The 19,086-nt window shown below is 56.4% G+C and overlaps 1 protein-coding gene across 1 annotated transcript in view; it reads left to right on the top strand.

Moving 5' to 3' along the window:
* CD44 (CD44 molecule (Indian blood group)) overlaps positions 1 to 19,086 on the top strand; it is a gene marked incomplete at its 5' end in the record, with an annotated part of 63,160 nt that overhangs the window by 39,795 nt on the left and 4,279 nt on the right. The window contains 8 exons of the mRNA XM_021718360.1: positions 301 to 426; positions 3,052 to 3,165; positions 3,847 to 3,963; positions 8,070 to 8,141; positions 9,881 to 9,982; positions 11,955 to 12,044; positions 13,158 to 13,364; positions 15,849 to 15,911. Coding sequence (XP_021574035.1) covers positions 301 to 426; positions 3,052 to 3,165; positions 3,847 to 3,963; positions 8,070 to 8,141; positions 9,881 to 9,982; positions 11,955 to 12,044; positions 13,158 to 13,364; positions 15,849 to 15,911 — 891 coding nt within the window. The remainder of the gene's footprint in view (positions 1 to 300; positions 427 to 3,051; positions 3,166 to 3,846; positions 3,964 to 8,069; positions 8,142 to 9,880; positions 9,983 to 11,954; positions 12,045 to 13,157; positions 13,365 to 15,848; positions 15,912 to 19,086) is intronic.

The raw sequence follows: 19,086 nt of genomic DNA on the forward strand, positions 1-19,086 counted from the left end.
GGGCGCTTCCATCGATCGGCCTGTTAAAATAGTCTTTGGAGATGTTATGTCCATTTTTATTCTTTTGGTGGTTCTTAAAGAGACACTCCATCGTAAAGGTCACAGCCAGGTGTCTTGTGACGTGCACATCAGCGTCAGTGTCCAGGATGTAAGACTCTGGGGCCCACAGGCCAACTCTCGCTTTCCTCTTAACATCCTGGGAGACCCAGGATCCTTCTGTGCCCAATGGCCTCCTTGGCGATCACTGGGATCTGGGCTTCTTGGCACTAGCTCAGCCACTAACGTGCGTCACCACAACAGGTACGGAGTCAAAAACCGCCTCCATGGGCTGGGAGCCCGACGCAGAAAATGACGACGAAAGAGACAAACACCCGAGCTTTTCTGGATCAGGCATTGATGACGACGAAGACTTTCTCTCCAGCACCAGTAAGGATAACCATGACGGTGGAAGAGTGTGCAGAGGCCCACTCCTGCTCCGGGTGGCGCCCGGCAGTGTATAGCTCGGGAGGTGGTGGACGTGAGATGTATAAGCTGTGGCCGCCCCTCGGGCATACCCGGATAAGGCTGTGAATGAGAGCTAGCATGTTTGGGGCGGGAGTCGAGCATACTGAGAAGTGAAATGGGAACTGCGCTTCTTAGAAATCGTCCACTGTGAGCCAGGCACGGTGGCTCACGCCTGGCATCCCAGCACTTTGGGAGGTAGAGGCGAGAGGACAGCCTGAGCTCGGGGGCTGGACACCAGCCTGAGCAGCATGGCGAGACTTCTCTCTACAATCAGTCAAAAGATCAGCTGGGCGTGGTGGCGCACGCCTGTGGTTCCAGCTCCTTGGAAGGCTGAGGCGGAAGGATTGTCTGAGCTCAGTGGGTCGAGGCTGCAGTGGCCGTGAGCGTGCCACTGCACTCTAGCCTGGGTGACAGAGTGAGACTCCGACTCAAAAAAAAAAAAAAAAAAGAAAGAAAGAAAATGTCCACTGTGTCCTGTTCTTCCCGTCTTGTGTCTTTGAGAGGTCTGCTCCTGTAACTTTCCTGCAAGCCCTCAAGCTGTGTAAGACAGTGACATATTAAAGATTTCAGCAGTTCACTATGTCCCTACCATGCTAGATGCCAGGACCAAAGAAGGGAAAGGCCTGGGCCTGGGCCTCTAGGGAGCGCGGCCTGTGGGAGCAGGAGACTCAGAGACTGTGCTCAGGGGGTGTCAGTTAAAGATGAAGACCCTAGATTCAAGGTCTCGGTCAGGCTTAAGGGACAGGAACCAGGACCCAGGGAGCATCTTGGTTCACCAACACCTGGTGGAGGTCAAGGGAGCCAGTCTGAGTTTCAGCAGAGCAGGGGCACTGAAGGGAGGCACGCCTGGGCCCAGCCTGCCGAGGCAGTGCCAGCCAGTGGCAGCACCCAGGGAAGCCGCTGTTGGGACGCAGCTGGGACGCATCTGTGACCAATGTGACACTTCTGGAGAATAAAGAGATGGAAGTGGAGCCGAACGATTTAACTGCAAGTGAGCTGGGTCTCTTCTGCCCAGTGCCTGAGTCTCTCCCTGGGATGACCCAGGCTTTGCTGAGAGGACTGACCCTGATGCCATCACAGCCCCACTTTTGCTTAGAGAAAAAGCTCACCAGGGAGGACAGGGTCTGAAAACATAGCTGAGGCCTTGGAGGCATCTGAGGGCATGCCCAGGATGGCCCAGGTCTTCATACCCACAGTGAAAAGCGGGGTCTTGTTTAGATCCGACACCGCCCCAGAGCTGAGTCTGTGGAAAAAGGAAACTCTTTTCGGTAACTTCAGAAAGAAAACCAAATCACCCAAACCCCTGGGCTCTATGACAACACCGTGTCTGGTGCTCGGGACGCGGTCCAGTCTTGAGGTAGGCCTGTGGTGCCTAAGAGAAGCTCCCTAGGATGGCAGCCCAGATGGATCAACTACAATCTGTGGCGCAGTCAGGCAGTCAGGCTCCAGGCAGAAACTTCCTGTGGCCTAAGGTCTCCGTAGCGTGTCTTCCCGTCTCAGTTTGCTTTTCTACTCTGCACCTGTGCACACCCTGCAACAGGATGCCGTCTTTCTCTGGGAGGGTGTGGCCTCCGCCCCTTGTGACTGCTTGTGAGAGTATGGTTAGTGATGCCAAGGATGATTCTCATAACTTGAGAAGCAGAGCTGATGGCATTGTCGTTCTGAAGAGTTTGTATTGTGTGGGCATCCAAATAAAGCATGAACAGATCAGGGCGGATTTGCAAACAAGCTTTTCACAAAAGATGGCGGCTCTGGTTTCGCCATGATCCTGTTGCGGGCATCGCCTGGTCCGGCCCCCACCCCCGGGTGACGGCATCATGACACTGGCGGACGGGCCCTCCTCGCTTCCGTGGCTGCCGCGGTGGTGGTGGGTCGCCTGGCCTTCTGCTGAGGTGTGCTGGGTGCTGGGACCATGGAAGAGAGGAGCCGGGCCATTGAGCACGTGTGTCTTGTCCTCTCGCTGGCTTGGGTGTCTTGCTCCGGTGGTTTCCACGTGCTGAGAATGCCACAGGCGTGGGATGAAAACTCAGAAGCGTGCAGCTGTGCCATGTGGCTGTTCAGGTGGACTCTGGGACTCCTCCGTGGGAAAGCCCTGGCTGCCCAGGAGCTCCTTCCCCACCAAATTTCTAGCCAAGCAAGGCGACCGTCGTGGCATGACCTTCAGCCCCGCCTCCCCGCCTGTGGGTTGCTCCCTTGCTGGTAACACAACGTCCTGGGCAGAGGGCCACCGCAGACCGCGTGGACAGCCACACGCCGCTGCCTTTCTTCTCCCTGGTGGAGGGCTGCTGCTTCAAAGCTGCTCCTGCTGCCTCTCGGAAGATCGCAGGCTCTGAGCCTGGTGCTCTGTAACAGACACGGAGGACGCTGGGATGCCTCCCGACACTCTGGCCCGAGCCCTAGGCGCTCTCCCCTCCCGCCACTCCCACGCGGCTGTCTATGTGCCCGAGTATAGCTGACAGCACAGACCGCAGAGGGAGATGCACGCGGGACGGTGGTGGCAGCCCAAGGTGTGACGGGTCCTAATTGCTTCCATCGTCGTTATCACAGTTTCAGCCACGCCATGGGCTCCTGACTACACAGAGCCGCACCAGGACTGGAGCCAGTGGAACCCAAGCCGCTCATACTCGGAGGTGCTGCTTCCAACAGCCACACGGAGCACTGGTAATGGTTGTTCACACTTTGTCAGAGGTGTTTTCCCTCAAAGCCTGTGATGCATCATGGGACCCGGTGGGACATTTAGTCACTCTCTCAACACGATCTTGGTGGTTCATGAGGATACTCAACTCCAGTTCGGAGGCAGTTACGCCTGGGGGCCCCAACCTGCAAGCCGTGGACTGGCACGGTCCACTGCCTGTCAGGAACGGTGCACACAGTGGGCGGTGAGGGGCAGGAAGCAGAGCCCCACCTCCTGTCAGATCAACAGCGACATCAGACTCCCCTGGGAGTGTGAACCCCCTGTGAACTGTGCACGCCAGGGATCTGGGCTGCGGCCCCTGAGGAGAGTCTGATGCCTGCTGATTCCCCACCGCGTAGAAAAAATGGTCTTCCACAAAACCAGTCCCTGGTGCCAAAAAGGTTGGGGACCACTGAGTTATACCATCCCAGCACAGGCTGTCAGGTCACTTCAGCATAAAAACACATACATCCAGGTGGTTTATGGTTCTGCCTCCAAGTAACAGTCACGGAGAAAGTCCATGCAGTTTTCTCTTGGGACATATAAGCAGAGGCACTCAGAATTGCTGGGCCTGGAAACCCAGAGGTGGCAGGTACTTAAAGGGAAGCATAGGCTCAGGAGAGGCCAATGGGTAACAAGTCCCATGTATTTACCCATCGTCACAGCAGACGTAGACACAGGTGGCACCAGCACTCACGGAGGACACTGGACCCAGGAGCCTCAGCCGCCTCTCACCCACCACGGACATCCCAGCGCCGAGGAGACACAGCCTCCTTCAAGCACGAGTAAGGAGGATGGTGCCGGCCGTGCTGGCTTAGGGAGTTAGTGAAGACGTTCAGAGAGGGAGAAGGCACGTGCAGTCGCTGGCCACATCTCCTGTGTCCACGCAGTAATTCCCTTTCTCCCAGGCCCCAGGCATGGGAAGAAAAATGCTACCTTGCGGGGTTGCCCAGAGGCCTGATGCTGAAGGGGAAGCTCTGAGGTGCAGTGTTGTAGAACGATTCCATAGGGCCCACGCGGGTGCTGGTGTGTGTGTGGACATGTCTGGTGATGCGTGCTCCTGTGGTGCCCCGCAGAGGATGCGAGCAGCGGTCTCTGGAGTCCTCGTGCTCTGTGAGGACTGCGACAGACGGAGCTCCACCCCCCGCCTGGTGCCCCGTGCCCCAGAAGGCACCGGGCCCCGGGGCAAAGCTGGTGGCCGCTGTGCCCCATGTGCGGACCCTGTTCCCTTGCTGCTCGTAAGCGCAGGGCAACTTGGGGAGCGCTGGGTGCTCTTGCCGCTGGCCCTGCTGCTGCTGCTGCATCCCAAGTCCTGAGATGTCGCAAGTCTCCCTGGTCTGGGAGGAAGGGACCTGTGTGCTCTCCTTTCTCCATCTGCCCCCGCCCCCCAGACACCAGTCTCCTCCAGTCTGAAAGACTGTTTCTGTGGGATACCAGCTTGTAGCCATTTGAAAACAGTGGTTCAGGATTGCGCTCACAGCCCTGAGTACACCTAGAGGGAAAAGGTGTGCTGTGATGGCAGCTATGATGGCAGCTTGGACGCCCGAGGGGTTTGGGGCTCTGTGGTTTGAGGGCCATCTCCAGACAGCAAAGGACACGTTCCAGAAATTGGCTGGGATGCAGCTGACACATCCTGCACGCTGACCTGAGTGCACCCAGAAGGTCTCACATACGCCGCTCAGGGACTAGTGGGTGCATGAGGGTGATGCACTCCCTTAACAAGGACGCTTGTGATGAGGAAGGGAATAGAGGAGTGAATGTCTCCAGGGAGTGGGATTCCAGCCCGCCCCTCGGTCCTAGCAGCACATCTTAGATGGCATTGTAGACAGAAGGCTGCTTCAGAGGCTTGGAGTGGAAGAGCTGGTGTCAGGAGGCAGGATGGGGGCATCAGCCCTGGTGGACCGACACCAGGCAGTAACAACCGAGTGCTCGCCCGTCAGACTTGCCCCCCCGCAGAGCTCCGACAGGGAGCCTCTGGGCCCGTCTGGAACACTGCGCCTTCCAGAGGAGTCAACTTTCACCCCTCACGACAGAACCCTTGTCCTGCTGACCCGCTCCTGTGATGCCGAGAACCCTGGGGGCTCACCATTGCTCAGGAGGCTGTGTTTGTAAGAGTGTGACGAGAGGGGAGAGGCATCTGTGCACAAACGTGAACACGCACATGCCTGTGTTTTTCTTAAACTTCGTGTCATACGACAGTCTGTGTTGGGTCCACTTTTCCTTTTTTGTGATCACACTCCGTGGTGTTCTGACTTCATTATTTGTCAAGGGGTTGTGATTTGGTCCGGGGCTGGCACGGCTGGAGTTTTGGCCTTTTTCTCCCTTTGGCTAACCGGCTCTCCCCAGGAACCGTTTGGCCAAGTTGAGGGGAAAACACAGGCAATAGGCTTCATTTTTTAGATGTCCTTGCAGTCGTTTCTTAAGACAATGAAAGACAACCGGTTCTACAAGTTGCAAAGAATTCTTTGGTTCCACAAGTTGACAAGCTCTCATCCTCCTGATGAACTAAAGCTTGACTGTGAGTGGTGTGGACAGAAATGCCGGTGGCTTCGTGACCTTTCCTGGAGGCACCCTGCTGGAACTCTGTTCTGTTTATTTTGTCTTTTTTAAAATGCCAGTTGACATTGTAAGCCTGCCACACACAACTGCTGTTTATTCAATGCCCGATCAGGCTGAATAGTTTTTCTTCCACTGGATTAATTTTGTTAAAAAGTGAGTTTAGTTGGGCTCCGTGGCTCAGCCTGTCATCCCACACCTTTGGGAGGCTGAGGTGAGTGGACTGCCTGAGCCCACGGGTTCGAGACCCGCCTGGGCAGCGAGACCTCATCTCTACAATAAATCAAAAAATCAGCCGGGCGTGGTAGCGCATGCCTGTAGTTCCGGCTACTCGGAAGGCTGAGGCGGAAGGATCGCCGGAGCCCAGCAGGTCGAGGCTGTGGCGGCCGGGAGCGGCCACTGCACTCCAGTCTGGGTGACAGAGTGAGACTCCAACTCAAAAAAAAAAAAATTGAGTTTAGCTACTGTAGATGCCATGTGACATCCCCACGTCACATGTCTGTGGAGCAAATCCCAGCCACCCCCACTGGCTTGTGCAGTTGTGGGTGACATGACCGCTGCTCAAGCAGGCTGCCCGCTGGGCTGGTCTTGCCATAGTTGGTGCATAACATATTCCTGGAATGGCTGAACAAAGACCAGCTCCTTGAACAGACAGTCTTCCCAGACGGGCCACATGAGGCGAAATACGGACAATCCTGGGAACTCGTCTCGCCTTTGCACCAACCTGACCATAGTCTTGAGCAGTGGAAGCCTCTCTGGCCTCGGCTCTTCCATCTGGGCTGTGTGAGTTCTGATCTTTCTTTCAGAACACCGGGCCCATCTCCTTGCTGCCCCTGTCTCCCTTCTCTCCTCATGTGCCAGGTAGAAGTGGGTGCTGGCGATCGGTGAGGACACTGGACAACTGGCTCACGCCGACCTTCTTGCAGTCTAGGCACCTCCTGGTGCCACACTTGAAGAGGCAGCTGTCCAGAAACAGCCGTGGCTTGTCACCGGGGGGAGAGGGGGCACGTCCCTAGATTCCCAGAGAAGATTCTTGTTTGACGGCAGGGCCAGCTGGTGATGGATGGTTTAACAAGCACATGGGGTGGGAACTTCCCTTTGGGTTAAAGGCTGGGCATTGAAAACACTGAAGGGACTGTCAAAAGACGTCCGGTTCCCTAATTAATCATGTTGCAGTTGACTCAGAGCCAGCCCTTAAACACACAGCAAGTCACCCGGATAGGCGTGGGGACAAGCATGTAAAGGAAAGCCAGGGATGGCCTTGAATGTCCATCTCAGATCCTGCTTGGGGCATCGCTTGTGACGTTGCAGCAGAGACCACCCCGATCTTACAAGAGAACCTCCTTTGCAAGAGAATCCACTCTAGAACGTGGACCGGGCTTTCCAGTGAGGCTCTAGGACACTGGCTTGTGAGGAAGCCCTTGGTTGGTGTCCAGTGCTGGAAGAAATGGAGCCAGACTTGGTGAGAAGCAGGACCCTGTCTGACATCACCCCGCTTCAGGCCATGTCTGGGCGTACAGTGTTTCTTCTTGTGTTTACACAAAGGCACCCGTCTATCTGAGCAGTGGGATCGTGGAGATTGGAATCCCGCATGGCATGGTGTCACTAAGAGGACACCAGTGTTCCCCATGGTGGGCCTTGGCATGGTGTCGCCAAGGCGACATCGGTGGCCTCCGTGGCGGGCTGTGGCATGGTGTCACTAAGGGGGCGCTGGTGTCCTCTGTGGCGGGCCGTGGCGTGGTGTTGCTGCCAAGGGACACTGTGTCCTCTTTCCTGCCCACTTTTCCCCGCGGGCTCCGTGCGAGGTGTTCTTTCACATTGTTCATCCCACAGAACATACAGTGAGGGGTCATGCTTCCAGTGGGTTTGGCTCATGCTGTTGGGATGAACAGCATTTCCTTGCACGTTTTCACGTGGGAAGCCATCACGATTCCTTCCATAGACCGCAATCCGCCTGTCATGCATTTTGCTGGAACGTGGTTGTTTGCACATGATATCACGTGCTCTGTCTTAGATCTCCGCCCATGGGTACGTGGCTCCATGGCTCGAGGACGACTTCTCTGTCTTCCCTGGACGTCTGTAACTCATCCTCTCCCCACTGCAGGAGTCTTCAGCTTCTGTGTCCTGCAGGTCACGTGCTGATTGCTAAGAACATGAGCATGCGTGAACCTCAACCTGCTGGAACATTCTGCATCTGCCACTTCCTTGCCCTCCAGGCCAAGGAAGTCTTGGCCTCCATTGTCTTGTCTAGAGAATAAAGTCTCTAAAAGCTCAGTGCCTCCCTGGCCAAGGGTCCACTAATTCCTTGGCCACTGCTTGACCTGAATGCTCGCAGCATCCTGGGCCCACACCAGCTACCCAAGCCAAACAGCACAGACGACAGTGCCTGGGCAGACGTCCCCGATGGGTCACATGCGGGGGATGGACCCACCACATGGAAAGAGCGATGGGGCATAGCCTCTGAGCTTCCTCATATGCTGTTTTTGAAATCCTCTCAGTGATTGCTTTTCTAGAAATAAGCCCTTGGCTCTAGGCCCATTTGCTTACTTGAGGGACTTGCAGTTTCTTCAGAAGAGAGGCGCGCACGGCCCTCTAAGTGGGACATCCTGGGCTAAAGTGAAGACCCGGGTCGGAGCCGGCAGAAAGCAGCATTCAGCATCTGCGTGCCCAGCAGCGTGTGGCAGAGAGCAGTAGGTGAGGAACGTGCATCGCTAGAAAATGCGGGGGAAATTGAGAGAACGGCCCTTGCGCCCTGAGAGAGCGGCACAGAAGGGAAGCTTAAAGCTGGTATTCGGGAAATGGAAAAACCCGGATATTCAGAGAACAGAAGCGGGCATTTTCCTGGGAAGGAGACACATGAAGAGGATGAAAAGCCAAGGATGAGCACGTCTACATGAGTGTATCGTCTGACACACGGGATGATGTGTCCAAATGGCCAGGTCGGGGCCATCAGGTTGAGTGACAGACGTGCCCCCTCTGACCCAGCACACGTGTGCTTGCATGTGGCCTTGAGGGGCTCTGAGGACACCCTGGGGGAGCCAAGCCAGCATGAGAACTGGATCCACATTAAGTCTCCATACTGGGGATGAGAAGGAGCCCATGGCAGGACAGTGCTGTTGGCTTTAAGCATGGGACGGTGCGACATCCTCGAGGGAATCTTCGTGAAAGGGTACCTCGAAGGAGTCTTCGTGAAAAGGGAAGGGGAGCCAGAGTGTCACAAGCCCATCATGTGGACCCTCCACTTAGGCTTTTGGTTGGGGCTAGCTGGCCTTGGCTTTGTTTTGAGATCTGGGCCAATAGAGTCTGCCACTGTCATCCTGCAAGGCCTCGATTCTCACAGCACATGGGGTTGTGGTGCAGAGCTGGACCCCAGCCACCCCCCTCGGAGTCAACTGGAACTGGTGCCTCTCCCCACGCAGTGGCATGGGTGGACCCGGACAGTCTTGAGGCAGCAGGACCGATGAGTTTACGGACTGGCCCCTGCTTCACTGAGGACTTGTCCTTTGCAGAACTGATCTGCAATGACCGGGAAGAAAAACACTGTGGCCGTTTCTGTGACATTCTGCACCATGCAATGCCATGCGTGTGAAATTCCAAAGACCCCTCGTCCTTGGTTTCTGGGAAGAAGGACTCAGCCACATCACCACATCTCCCTTCTTGCCCCGTGAACTTCCTGTGGCCTCCACCTGATGGAGTTGGAGGATGACCTTCAGTTTCTATCTGCACATTCACTTTGTGAAACGAAAGGCCCTCGGTGAGGGAAGAGAGCTATGAAACAGAAAGTCCTCTGCACGCCAGGAGGCCGGGGACCAGCGGTGTGACCGTGTGGCACAGTCTTTTCTCTGCATGTCAGAGTATGCGGGGCTCCTGTCTCTGTACCACGTGCTCACGTAGAGTCTGTCCTGACTCTGTGAATACGCAGGGACCACGGCTCCCACAGACGTCTGCCCTCCCAGGAAGGCCGGGTCCTTCTTGGGTTTGTCCCTTCGCGAAGCAGAATCCTTCCCAGGTCTGGAGAGCTCGCCCGCGGAGGCTTTCCCTCCTCCTGCCCTGTTTGAATGTAAACATGGTGGGGCCGTGGATTGTGAGCCACCCTCCACCAGTGGCTCGGGAGGCCAGGCGATAACACTGATGTGATTCCTTCAGATACGGATCCCGGTCAGAGAACAGTGCAGCAGCCCACGGCAGGCCCAAGCCCAGGGCCGGTGGAAGAGGAGGACTGGACGGGACCTCTTTCAGTGACACAGCGTAAGGATGATGGTGCTCAGCCTCTTGACCGGCCGAGTCCTGCTTCAGCCCCTGCCCCGTAGGCCGAGGTGCAGCGCTTGGTGGCGGGAGGCTGTTCCTTCCGTGCACTGTGTGGCCCAGCGGGAGGGGAAAGCCCTTTCACTGTGGGTTTTCCTTGGGGCCTTGCCCTTGTCTGCCTCCCTCCGGGTCTTTCCGTGCCCTGTATTTCCTGTGGGTTCTTTAAACCTGATTTTGCCTTCATTCCTGGTGCCTTCCAGATCCAGTGACTTTATGTTTTATAAAGAGGGTGTGGGACTCTGCTCAGCCATCTCCCAGTCTAAGTAGCCCCGTCGGTGAGACCCAGGCGCCCAGCTAGGAAGGGGGCTCCTCCGTTCTAGCCGGCCATCTCCTCCTGCGGGTTCTTTCTCCCTCAGTCAAGGCAGAAGAGGAGTGGGATCGCGCAAGGTTGTGAAGGGAACTTTGGGGCCGGCGAAGCCCAGGGAGTAGGGAAGGCCCATCTGCTTGCAGAGGAGGGGCAAGGCGACAGGGTCCCTGGAGCAGAAAAGAAACGGCTGCTCAGATCTGTCACGAGACGTTGATAGGACACAAGCTAAGCCCCTGGCAGCCTCCATGTCCACAGCTGTGCGGGGAGTCTGAGAGATCAGCCTGAAGTCATTCACAGTTTCTTGGTGGGCGTGAGAGGGCACAGATCTTGCCTGTGACACAGGCATCCCATAGGCACAGGAAGCGTCGGCACACGTGTGTCGTCAGGAGTGTCAGCAGCAAGGGTTGAGTGTCAGAGGGGATGCAGAGAAGTCTGGGGCCCTTCCCAGGATGACTTGGGCTTCCGCTTTGGGTCCCTATTGACTTCGGTCTGACGCTGGGCTGGGAGAGGAGAGTGTGTCTCTCCTGGCCGTGGCACAGCTTATGGGTCTCTCCTGGCTGTGGCATTTCTCTGGTGGTGGGCATGGCCTGTGGTCTTTCCTGGCCGTGGCATTTGGTGGTGGGCACTGTCTGTGGTCTCTCCTGGCCGTGGCATTTGGTGGTGGACATGGCCTGTGATCTCTCCTGGCCATGGCATTTGGTGGTGGGCACTGTCTGTGGTCTCTCCTGGCTGTGGCATTTGGTGGTGGGCATGGTCTGTGGTCTCTCCTGGCCGTGACATATGGTGGTGGGCATGGCCCATGGTCTCTCCTTCCTGGCCATGACTTTTGTGTGGTGGGCATGGCTTACGGGTGAGCATTATGAGATTCTTGCATCTGCAGCTCTAGTCAGCACCTTCTTAGAAGAATGCAAAAGAAGTAAATGCCACTGTCAGAGGGAGCTGGGGGGCCAGGCAGTGGTTCAGCCTCAGCCTGATGTGTGTCGCTGCGGGCCTGTGCTTGTCCAGGCAAGTGTGTCCTTGGTGCAGTGATGAGAATCCCCATCCACAGAGGAGGCCACAGACTTAATTAGGGCAAAGTGGTGGCTTTAATTGAATGGTCTTTCGGAGGGAGCTGAGTATTTCCTGTGTACACTGGATGTGGGTCACTGAGGGGGTGATTCTAGATAGGTGCTTTCTCTTCTGAGGTTCCAGGCAGCCTGCAGGCTGTTGCGGTGGGTGTTTTCCCCACAGTCACACTTCTTGACCGCAGTTGGGCACTCTGGATGCTTGGTAGGAACCTGGGATTCAGACCTTCCTTCCCATGTCCCTGTGCCCTCCTCCAGAGTGACTGGGAGTGACACCACGTTTGGGCCCAGGTGATCAGCCCGGAGGTATAGGTCCCGTCTTTCCAGGCCGCTTCCCTTGTTGTGGGCTATCCTGAGAAGCAGAAGGTCTTAGCGGTCAACTGGGGCCACAGAACTCTTCTGTCTCTTTCTATCGATCAGAGTAGAGTGGTGTCTTCCTAGGTGCCCACCCACTGGACACAGTTATAGCTAGATTCCCCGTTAGCCGACGGCAGGATGGTGTGACGCTCCGAACTAATGCTGCTTTCGTCCCTCATTGAAGCAGAGGGGCACCACTCCCAGAGCGTCTCCGCGTCTCATGGTGGCTTGGAAGAAGACAGAGACCGTGCGGCCCCATCTACGCCAACGTCCGGCAGTAAGGATTGGAAGCCTCCCTGGCTTGGCCTGTTGCGAAATCAGGGGGCGGGTGCTTGGCGGGGTCTTGGTGGAGGTGACCCCACTGGCTGCTGCTGTGCTGTTGGCCCAATGGTGTGTCTGGTGATGGTTCTGACTCTTGCTTTGTGGGCTCCATTGTAGGTGGGGCGCGAGCTAGTGTTTCGTGATCTCAGAGAGCGGGTTTCTGGCCGGGTGCAGTGGCTCATGCCTGTCATCCCAGCACTTTGGGAGGCTGAGGCAAGAGGATTGCCTGAGCCCAGGGGTTCGAGACCAGCCTAGAAAACTTGACAAGACCTCGTCTCTACAATAAACTAAAAAATTAGCTGGGTATGAGGGCGCACACCTGTGGTTCCAGCTACTTGGGAGGCTGAGGCGGAAGGATCGCCTGAGCCCAGCAGGTTGAGGCTGCAGAGGCCATGAGTGTGCCCCTGCCCTCCAACCTGGGTGACAGGGTGAGACTCTAACTCAAAAAAAAAAGAGTGGGTCTTAGACTTGATCTAAACAGAACAGATTGCTAATTTGGGATTTCCAAGTGCTGGGCAAGTCTGATTGACTCTCTGTCTGCATTCCTTATGCTCATGCTATTTTGCCATTTGTCCTGGGGGCTGTGAGTCCATGGTGCCCATGACTGAGAGGCAGCTCCCTTCTGAAAGAGGAAAGTTCGATGGCACTGGTAACCTCAGGTCTTGGAAACTCTTGGCTATTTCAGCTGCAGGGAGCACAGGGCGCCTCTCGCTCCACTGGTATATTTTCTCCCCTTCATCAGGGGTGGTCAACTGAGTAAGACCTCCCGCTGACCTAGCACTGAGGCGACCTCAGGGTCACGGGCGTGGAGGCGCAAGCCTCACCTGGGCGACCCCGACAGAGGTTGCCGCAGATGCGCCTTCTGGGCCGCAGGATCACTCGCCTCTTCTGCCGAGTGCTGGCCCGGTGGTGGCTATTGTGAAAGCCTGACTGTTCCAGATGGGACAAGTCTGTGGCAGTCTGCTCCTTGTCTGTGAGATGCAATGGAAAGCTCATGCAGCAGCTGTCCCAAGGAGCTCCTGGTGGGGGGCAACCATACAAACGTGGGTTTGTCCCTGGTTCCACACAGCTAGCAGCGATGCCCGAGGGGGAAGAAGAGGGCAGAGCCACCCCGGAGGCTCAGCGACCTTGCTGGAAGGCTATACCCCTCATGACCCCGACTCAGAGGAAAACTGGACCCTCAGCCCAGGGACCCTGGCCGAGACCAGGGCCTTTGGAGATTCTGAAGTCACGGCCTCTGGGGGTCCCACCCCTAGTGGTGATGACGCCTTCTCAGGTAACTTGCCATCTGTGATCTGTGTTCCTTTCTCTCAGAGAGGGACAGCCTCTGCATTCGTGGTACAGGGGACACATCCTGTGTAGATGAGATGCATCCGTGACATGGAAGTGGCTTTCCTCACTGGTCAGCAGTTCTAGTGCGAGTGAACCTGCCTGGATCTGTCTGGGATGAAGCAGTGCGCCCGTCGTTGCCAGCGTGCCTGCCATTTGGGTGCAGGCAGCTTGGCTGTCATGGTGGAACGGTTTCTTTGTCTCATCTCGCAATGTATCAAGTTGAACCGCATGAAACGGCCATTTTTGTAACTCGGAATAGTTGGGCACTAGCAGTTTCATTGGCTTCAACTGATATGCGCTGCCTGCATAGTGCGTAGTAAGGCTTGACCCGGCATGTGCATAATTCCCATGTGTCTCTGCCCTGAAACAATGGCCTGTTTGTGGTGACAGGTTGACGAGCTTTGCTTTTGTTGACGGGCTGGGGGGCTGACCTCTCCCTGTCCTGAGGCACACGCAGAACTTCATGGCTCCACCTGCTGCCAGGGGACAGGGACAGGTTCTCTTTCAGCGCTGGCAGAGCAGACAGAGGGGACGCAGCCAGGCTTGGCGCAGGCCCGACTGAGACTTCTCTCTCTCGAATAAGCAGTCCTTCCCGCTTCTGCTTTTCTTTGTTTCTTCACTCGCGTTAAGAAAGGGACACTGAAGAAAGGGAACTGGAGCATGCCTGCTCTGGGAAAAACATTAAAAAAGTGGCTTCTTTCCTCCTGGTCCTCGTTTTAAGGTTCTCAGAGCCATTACGTAAAATGCTGTTCAGGCCCCACAATCACTAAAGCAAGTTAAAGATCAGGGTCTTCAGACAGATTCGTTTCCAAACTGAGAGCCCCCCCAAGAAAGAAGAAGGCTGTCTTATGGGAGCCTCACAGATCAAGGCGATGACCCTCGTGCAGTGGGCACAGCGAACCTGCAGGCCCTGTCTTGGACTTTCTCCTCCGGCCGTCTGCCCGGGCTTCAGGAGAGACCCTTTCAGCAGACCGGCCTGACACCGTGGGCAAGACTCGGCCCCTCGCACCTCAGCTCTCCCTCCGGTGGGCTCTGCCCTGCTTCCTGCCACTCCCAGGGCCGCTCTCCGTGCTCTCCAGGGAAACAGCCCTGCGAGCGCTGCCTCGCCTCTCTTGGCCTGTCCTGCAGCCTAGTGAGTTCAGGCAGCATCCTAGAGGCTCACACAAAGTGCTTCCCACACAACCGACATGACTTTCACGTGCACTCCTTCCTTCTGCACTCCACGGAGGCACAGGTAGATTTTCCCTGATTCTCCACGGATAAATGATGAAGTGACCCAGTTCTCACCCTGAGTTTTCTCCCCAGCCCGTGTGTACGTCTCATTTCTGCCCAAGTATTTTTCTTAGTCTTCGTGCTCGGTGTTAAGAACAAAAGCATTTGGAATCTTGGTGACCATGGTGGTGGTGGTAGTGGCGATGACGGTGGTGGTGGCGGGGCTGTGATGGTGACCTGGTTGTGGGCATATCGGTGGATTCCATGTGTTCTAACCATCTGTCCAGGAGCAGAGCTGTCAGTCTCTTCGGCACAGTCACTGAGTGGCCACAGCTCTTCACCTCCGCCTTCTGTGACTCGGACAGTGCTGTACATGATGCATCCTGTACAGGGAGCTTCATCACATGACTGCAGCCATCTTCTGCAGTCACTGTTCGCTGTTCACTTTTTTAAGAAAGATGCCAGTGTCCTTTTGGAAAATTGGGGGGACCCTCATGTCATGGTGAGGTTCCATGTGCCGATTCCCAGATCTGACCCATGGACGCACATTTCAGCAATTCACGGGCTTGTCTCCACCTGAAGCCTCCGGTGACGGGTATTTGAGAGGGTGGGATTATAGGAACTCGTCACATTGAAAATATGGATTTAACTGTGGAAAAATACGATTTTAAGTGTGCTCTAGCACCCTGCTCACATTGCTCACATTGGCGACCACCGCACCTTCCTTTTTTCACTTCCTCTCAAACTCTCTCTTCTCATAATAAACACTTGGCTTCTCTATGAATCTTTGCCCCTTCAGCCCCAAATCCTTGTGCAGCCCAGTCTCCTGCTGCAGGGATGCCTCCCGAAGCCGGCACACCCACTGCCCGGGGCCATCTCTCGCAGCCAGGTTCTTAGTGTCCTCACATAAAGCACCGTCTCGCACCACCCCACCGTGGGTGGGTGTTCTGCAAACTTCCCGTGGTCCTCGCTCACAGCCACAGCTGCCGGTGTCCTCAGCTTTGGGGATGCTCTAGCCCACTCCTCGGTGAATTAAGCCGTGGGCAGTAGTTAGCCGCGTGGACTCAATGAAGGCTGTTTTCCCGTCATTTGGGGGCTGCCTTTAAAAGACTAAACTTTGCGGTGGGCTCTGTGGGAAAACGTGCCCGCAAGGAAATGCAGCCAACCGTGTAAGAGGAAACACACAGCCCTGACCTTCTCCGATTGCTCATTGTAGGAGACCGGGCTGCATCCGACCCCAGCGGGGACTCTCACACCACCAATGGATCTGAATCAGCTGGTAAGTTGGAAACCGTGTTAGTGGGTGACTTTGTGCCCATGGAACCCATGATTGTGAGTGTAGCTGACTAATGTCTCTGGGGTGGGGCTCTCACGCTTTCCCAGCACACATCTCCATCATAGGCTTGTGGCTGCACATACTGGAGCCACCCTTCAAGGCTCTGATGCAGGAGGCTGGTGGAGCCCACGCAACCGCGTTTCTGGTGCACTCCCTGGAAATGCCGGCGTAGCTGGGACGGGGATCGCACTCGGAGAAGCGCTGACCAGAGCACAGGCTCGGGAGTGTCCACATGGCCCAATACAGGCAGCGCTAGCCAGCGTGATGGCGGGCGCAGTTCCTGGAGCGAACTCCAGCTCTCCGCAGGTTCACTGAGCGCGATGCTCACAGGGTCTGAGACCAAACTTCCCACCCAAAAAACTTGGGATGATTATGACCGTTACGGGGCATCGTTCCCAAGACAATGCATTCTGCATCCTCTGGGCCACCGTGGGACAGCCAGCTTTTACTGGGAATCTGTTGTGTGCCGTGGCGTTCAAACCCTTTGCCTGTGCTGGGCTGGGCCCTGTGAAGCTGCCATTATGTGGGTCAAGACTGTCAGTATCAGCAAACTCGTAGAGTCCGCCTGACGTGAACTCATTCAGTCATCCCACAAATCCTGGGACACATGTGAGTCCTGTTCCATCCCCACGTCACAGATAAGGAAACCCAGGCCCAGAGAGGGGAGTAACTTGGTGGAGGTGCCGTGACCAGGTTTCCAGCCCAGGGGCCACACTGCTTCCCCGAGTGGAGCCTTTGCAATGACCGTGATTACCGCCAGGCACGATTATCAAAAGGCTCCTGTTTGCCGTGACGAGTCACGCCCTGCAAACATGACTCCAGACAGCAGGGTCTGACTTGAGGTGGGTTTACCGAAGTCCCCTGAGCTTACGAGAGGTTCTGCGGGGTGGCTGCCCTGGGCACCGTCTGACCCACAGACACGACCGTCTTCTCCTTCTGTCCATGTCGGTGCGAGTCGCCACACCAGATCTGAGTGCTATGAGGTTGATTGAAGGGATGTGAAGATGGACTGGACATGGACATGGACATGGACGTGGCAGCTTCGGGAGTGGTCCGCGTGGCGGTGGGGGTGGGGCTGGCTCACAGAGACTCCTTGAGTCAGCCGACGCCTGGAGCTCCCCAGGGCTGTGGGCAGCTCCCAGCCTTTCCCAGCCTCAGTCTCCTTCTTGGTAATAAGGCAACCAGCTTGCGGGGCAGCCACCTCCTGCGGTTCCTGTGGGCAGCATGGGGCCAGGCACACGAGTGTTCTGGAGACAGTGGGAGTGGCTACTAAAAGCCATGCTCTGATGCCACAAGATTCGGCTGCCCTGTGTGGCTCTCACACTGTCGTCAGGGACGCCGCCTGCGCTTGCTAGAATTGCAGAGTCCTCAGCCAGCCCAGACCTACTGAATGAGGATCCACGTTGTCAGCCTAGCCCTGCCACACACAGAAGGGGTCTGTGATCCCGGGCTGGACTGCCGCGCTTGCCGTTAAGGCCGACGAAATTAGCTCCGTTCACACGGCCCTCCCCAATCTAGTGAAGCGCGCCACATGGCGGAGCTCGCTCCTGCATCGGCCCTGCCCAGCTGGACCTGGTCATCGGGTCCCGGGCAAGGCCATGTCTCCCGTTCGACCTCCTTGGCTCTGCATGAGCTGATTCAGGTGGGAGGAGCGGCCTCTTTGTTTGCTGTGTGCAGGTGTCTATTTGGGAGGCTTTGTTCTGAGATATACACGCAGCTCTTTCCTTGCTTGGAGCGCTATTTTTGGAAAACCCAAATAAAGAGATGAGGACCCATGAATGGCCTCTCTTTCAAATAGCAAAGGCAGCTGTAAGCCAGAAAACAGATCTGCAAGAAAAGCTGTACAAGACCAAAGGTCTCCCATGTCCAAATGGCCAGTGTCCTGTGACCCTGCGGGTGGAGCCCTGCCAACCACCAAGGACACCAGCAGGGAGAGGGCCGTGGCTGCCCTTAGAGCCGTGTGGGTGAAAGACCCTGTCACGGTGGTTGGAAGTGTTGCAATGACCAGACGGCTGGTGAGAGATGTGTCTCGCCCTCTTTTGAGTCTCAACAAAGATGTCAAATTGCACAGATGGCAGCCACCTCACCCCAGGCAGCCACCGCTGCAGGACCTGGTGCATGGTCTCAAGCAAGGCTTGGAAAACTTCGTGTCAGCCCGTCTTCACACATCGATTGTCCCCAGGACCCATAGAGAGTCCCATTCAGGAGAAAAAGGCTCAATGTGCGATATTTTCACATTCTGTGTTGAAGCGACGGAGGACGAAGAAGACAGACCCCAGCGCCTGGCTGCAGGTGCTGTGAGGAGCACCTGCTTTTTCCTTTTGAAATGTGGCCACCCAGCCTGGGGCCTCCCATCCTGACTTGCGATTCCGTATTGTGACATTTCCTGCCAGCTTGAGGGCTGCCTCCATTTCCTTGTCCTGCAGCCTAGCAGTTGGAGATGTCGCTGCTAGCAGGGGAGCTTCCGTGAGGTGTCAGCAGGGACTCTCACGGGCGGTTTCTCAGGGACTGAAGGGCCACTGCCCCAGCCCTCGTGTCTCTGTGCTTGTGCTGGCTTCCACGGTGATGCTGGGCAGGCTTTTCAGATTCACGCCGGACTTTCTGAGGCCCGTGAACCCCCTGGGTGTCTTGTGGAAATGAGGATCTGACTTGGGAGGGATGAGTGAGGCCAGGACTCGGTGCTTCCAGCGATGCCCCCAAGCTCCCAGGCTGCAGGGCCACACCTGCGGCTGCTAGTCCGAAATCCAAGACAGAGCAGCAGCCACACCTGGCCGTATCGCTAGCCTCCGCAAACCTCTGCAAAACTGTGATGCGGCGGATTCTGTGGCCACCACCGTCATACGAGTGGGCACGGAGCCTTGAGACAGGACTTGGCCCACAGTGTAACCGGCAAGAGGCAGAGGTGGGACTCGACCCAGGGTCCAGCCCCAGAGCCCACAGTCCTGAGCACAACCTGCCTCAGAGTCCCCGTGTTCCCTAAAGGCATGTTCACACTCAGTCTTCACCTAGCTGAGCGGTTCTGGGGCGTCTCTGGTGTGACCCTTGACAAGCATCTGAGCTGGACCCACAAGCAGCCCCCGGGGTTCGGGGGCAGTGGGCGGGCCTGTGGTGGCTCCGC

This window comes from Carlito syrichta, unplaced genomic scaffold, assembly GCF_000164805.1.
Source record: "Carlito syrichta isolate Samal-C Ts95f unplaced genomic scaffold, Tarsius_syrichta-2.0.1 Scaffold312124, whole genome shotgun sequence".
Classification (NCBI taxonomy): Eukaryota; Metazoa; Chordata; class Mammalia; order Primates; family Tarsiidae; genus Carlito; species Carlito syrichta.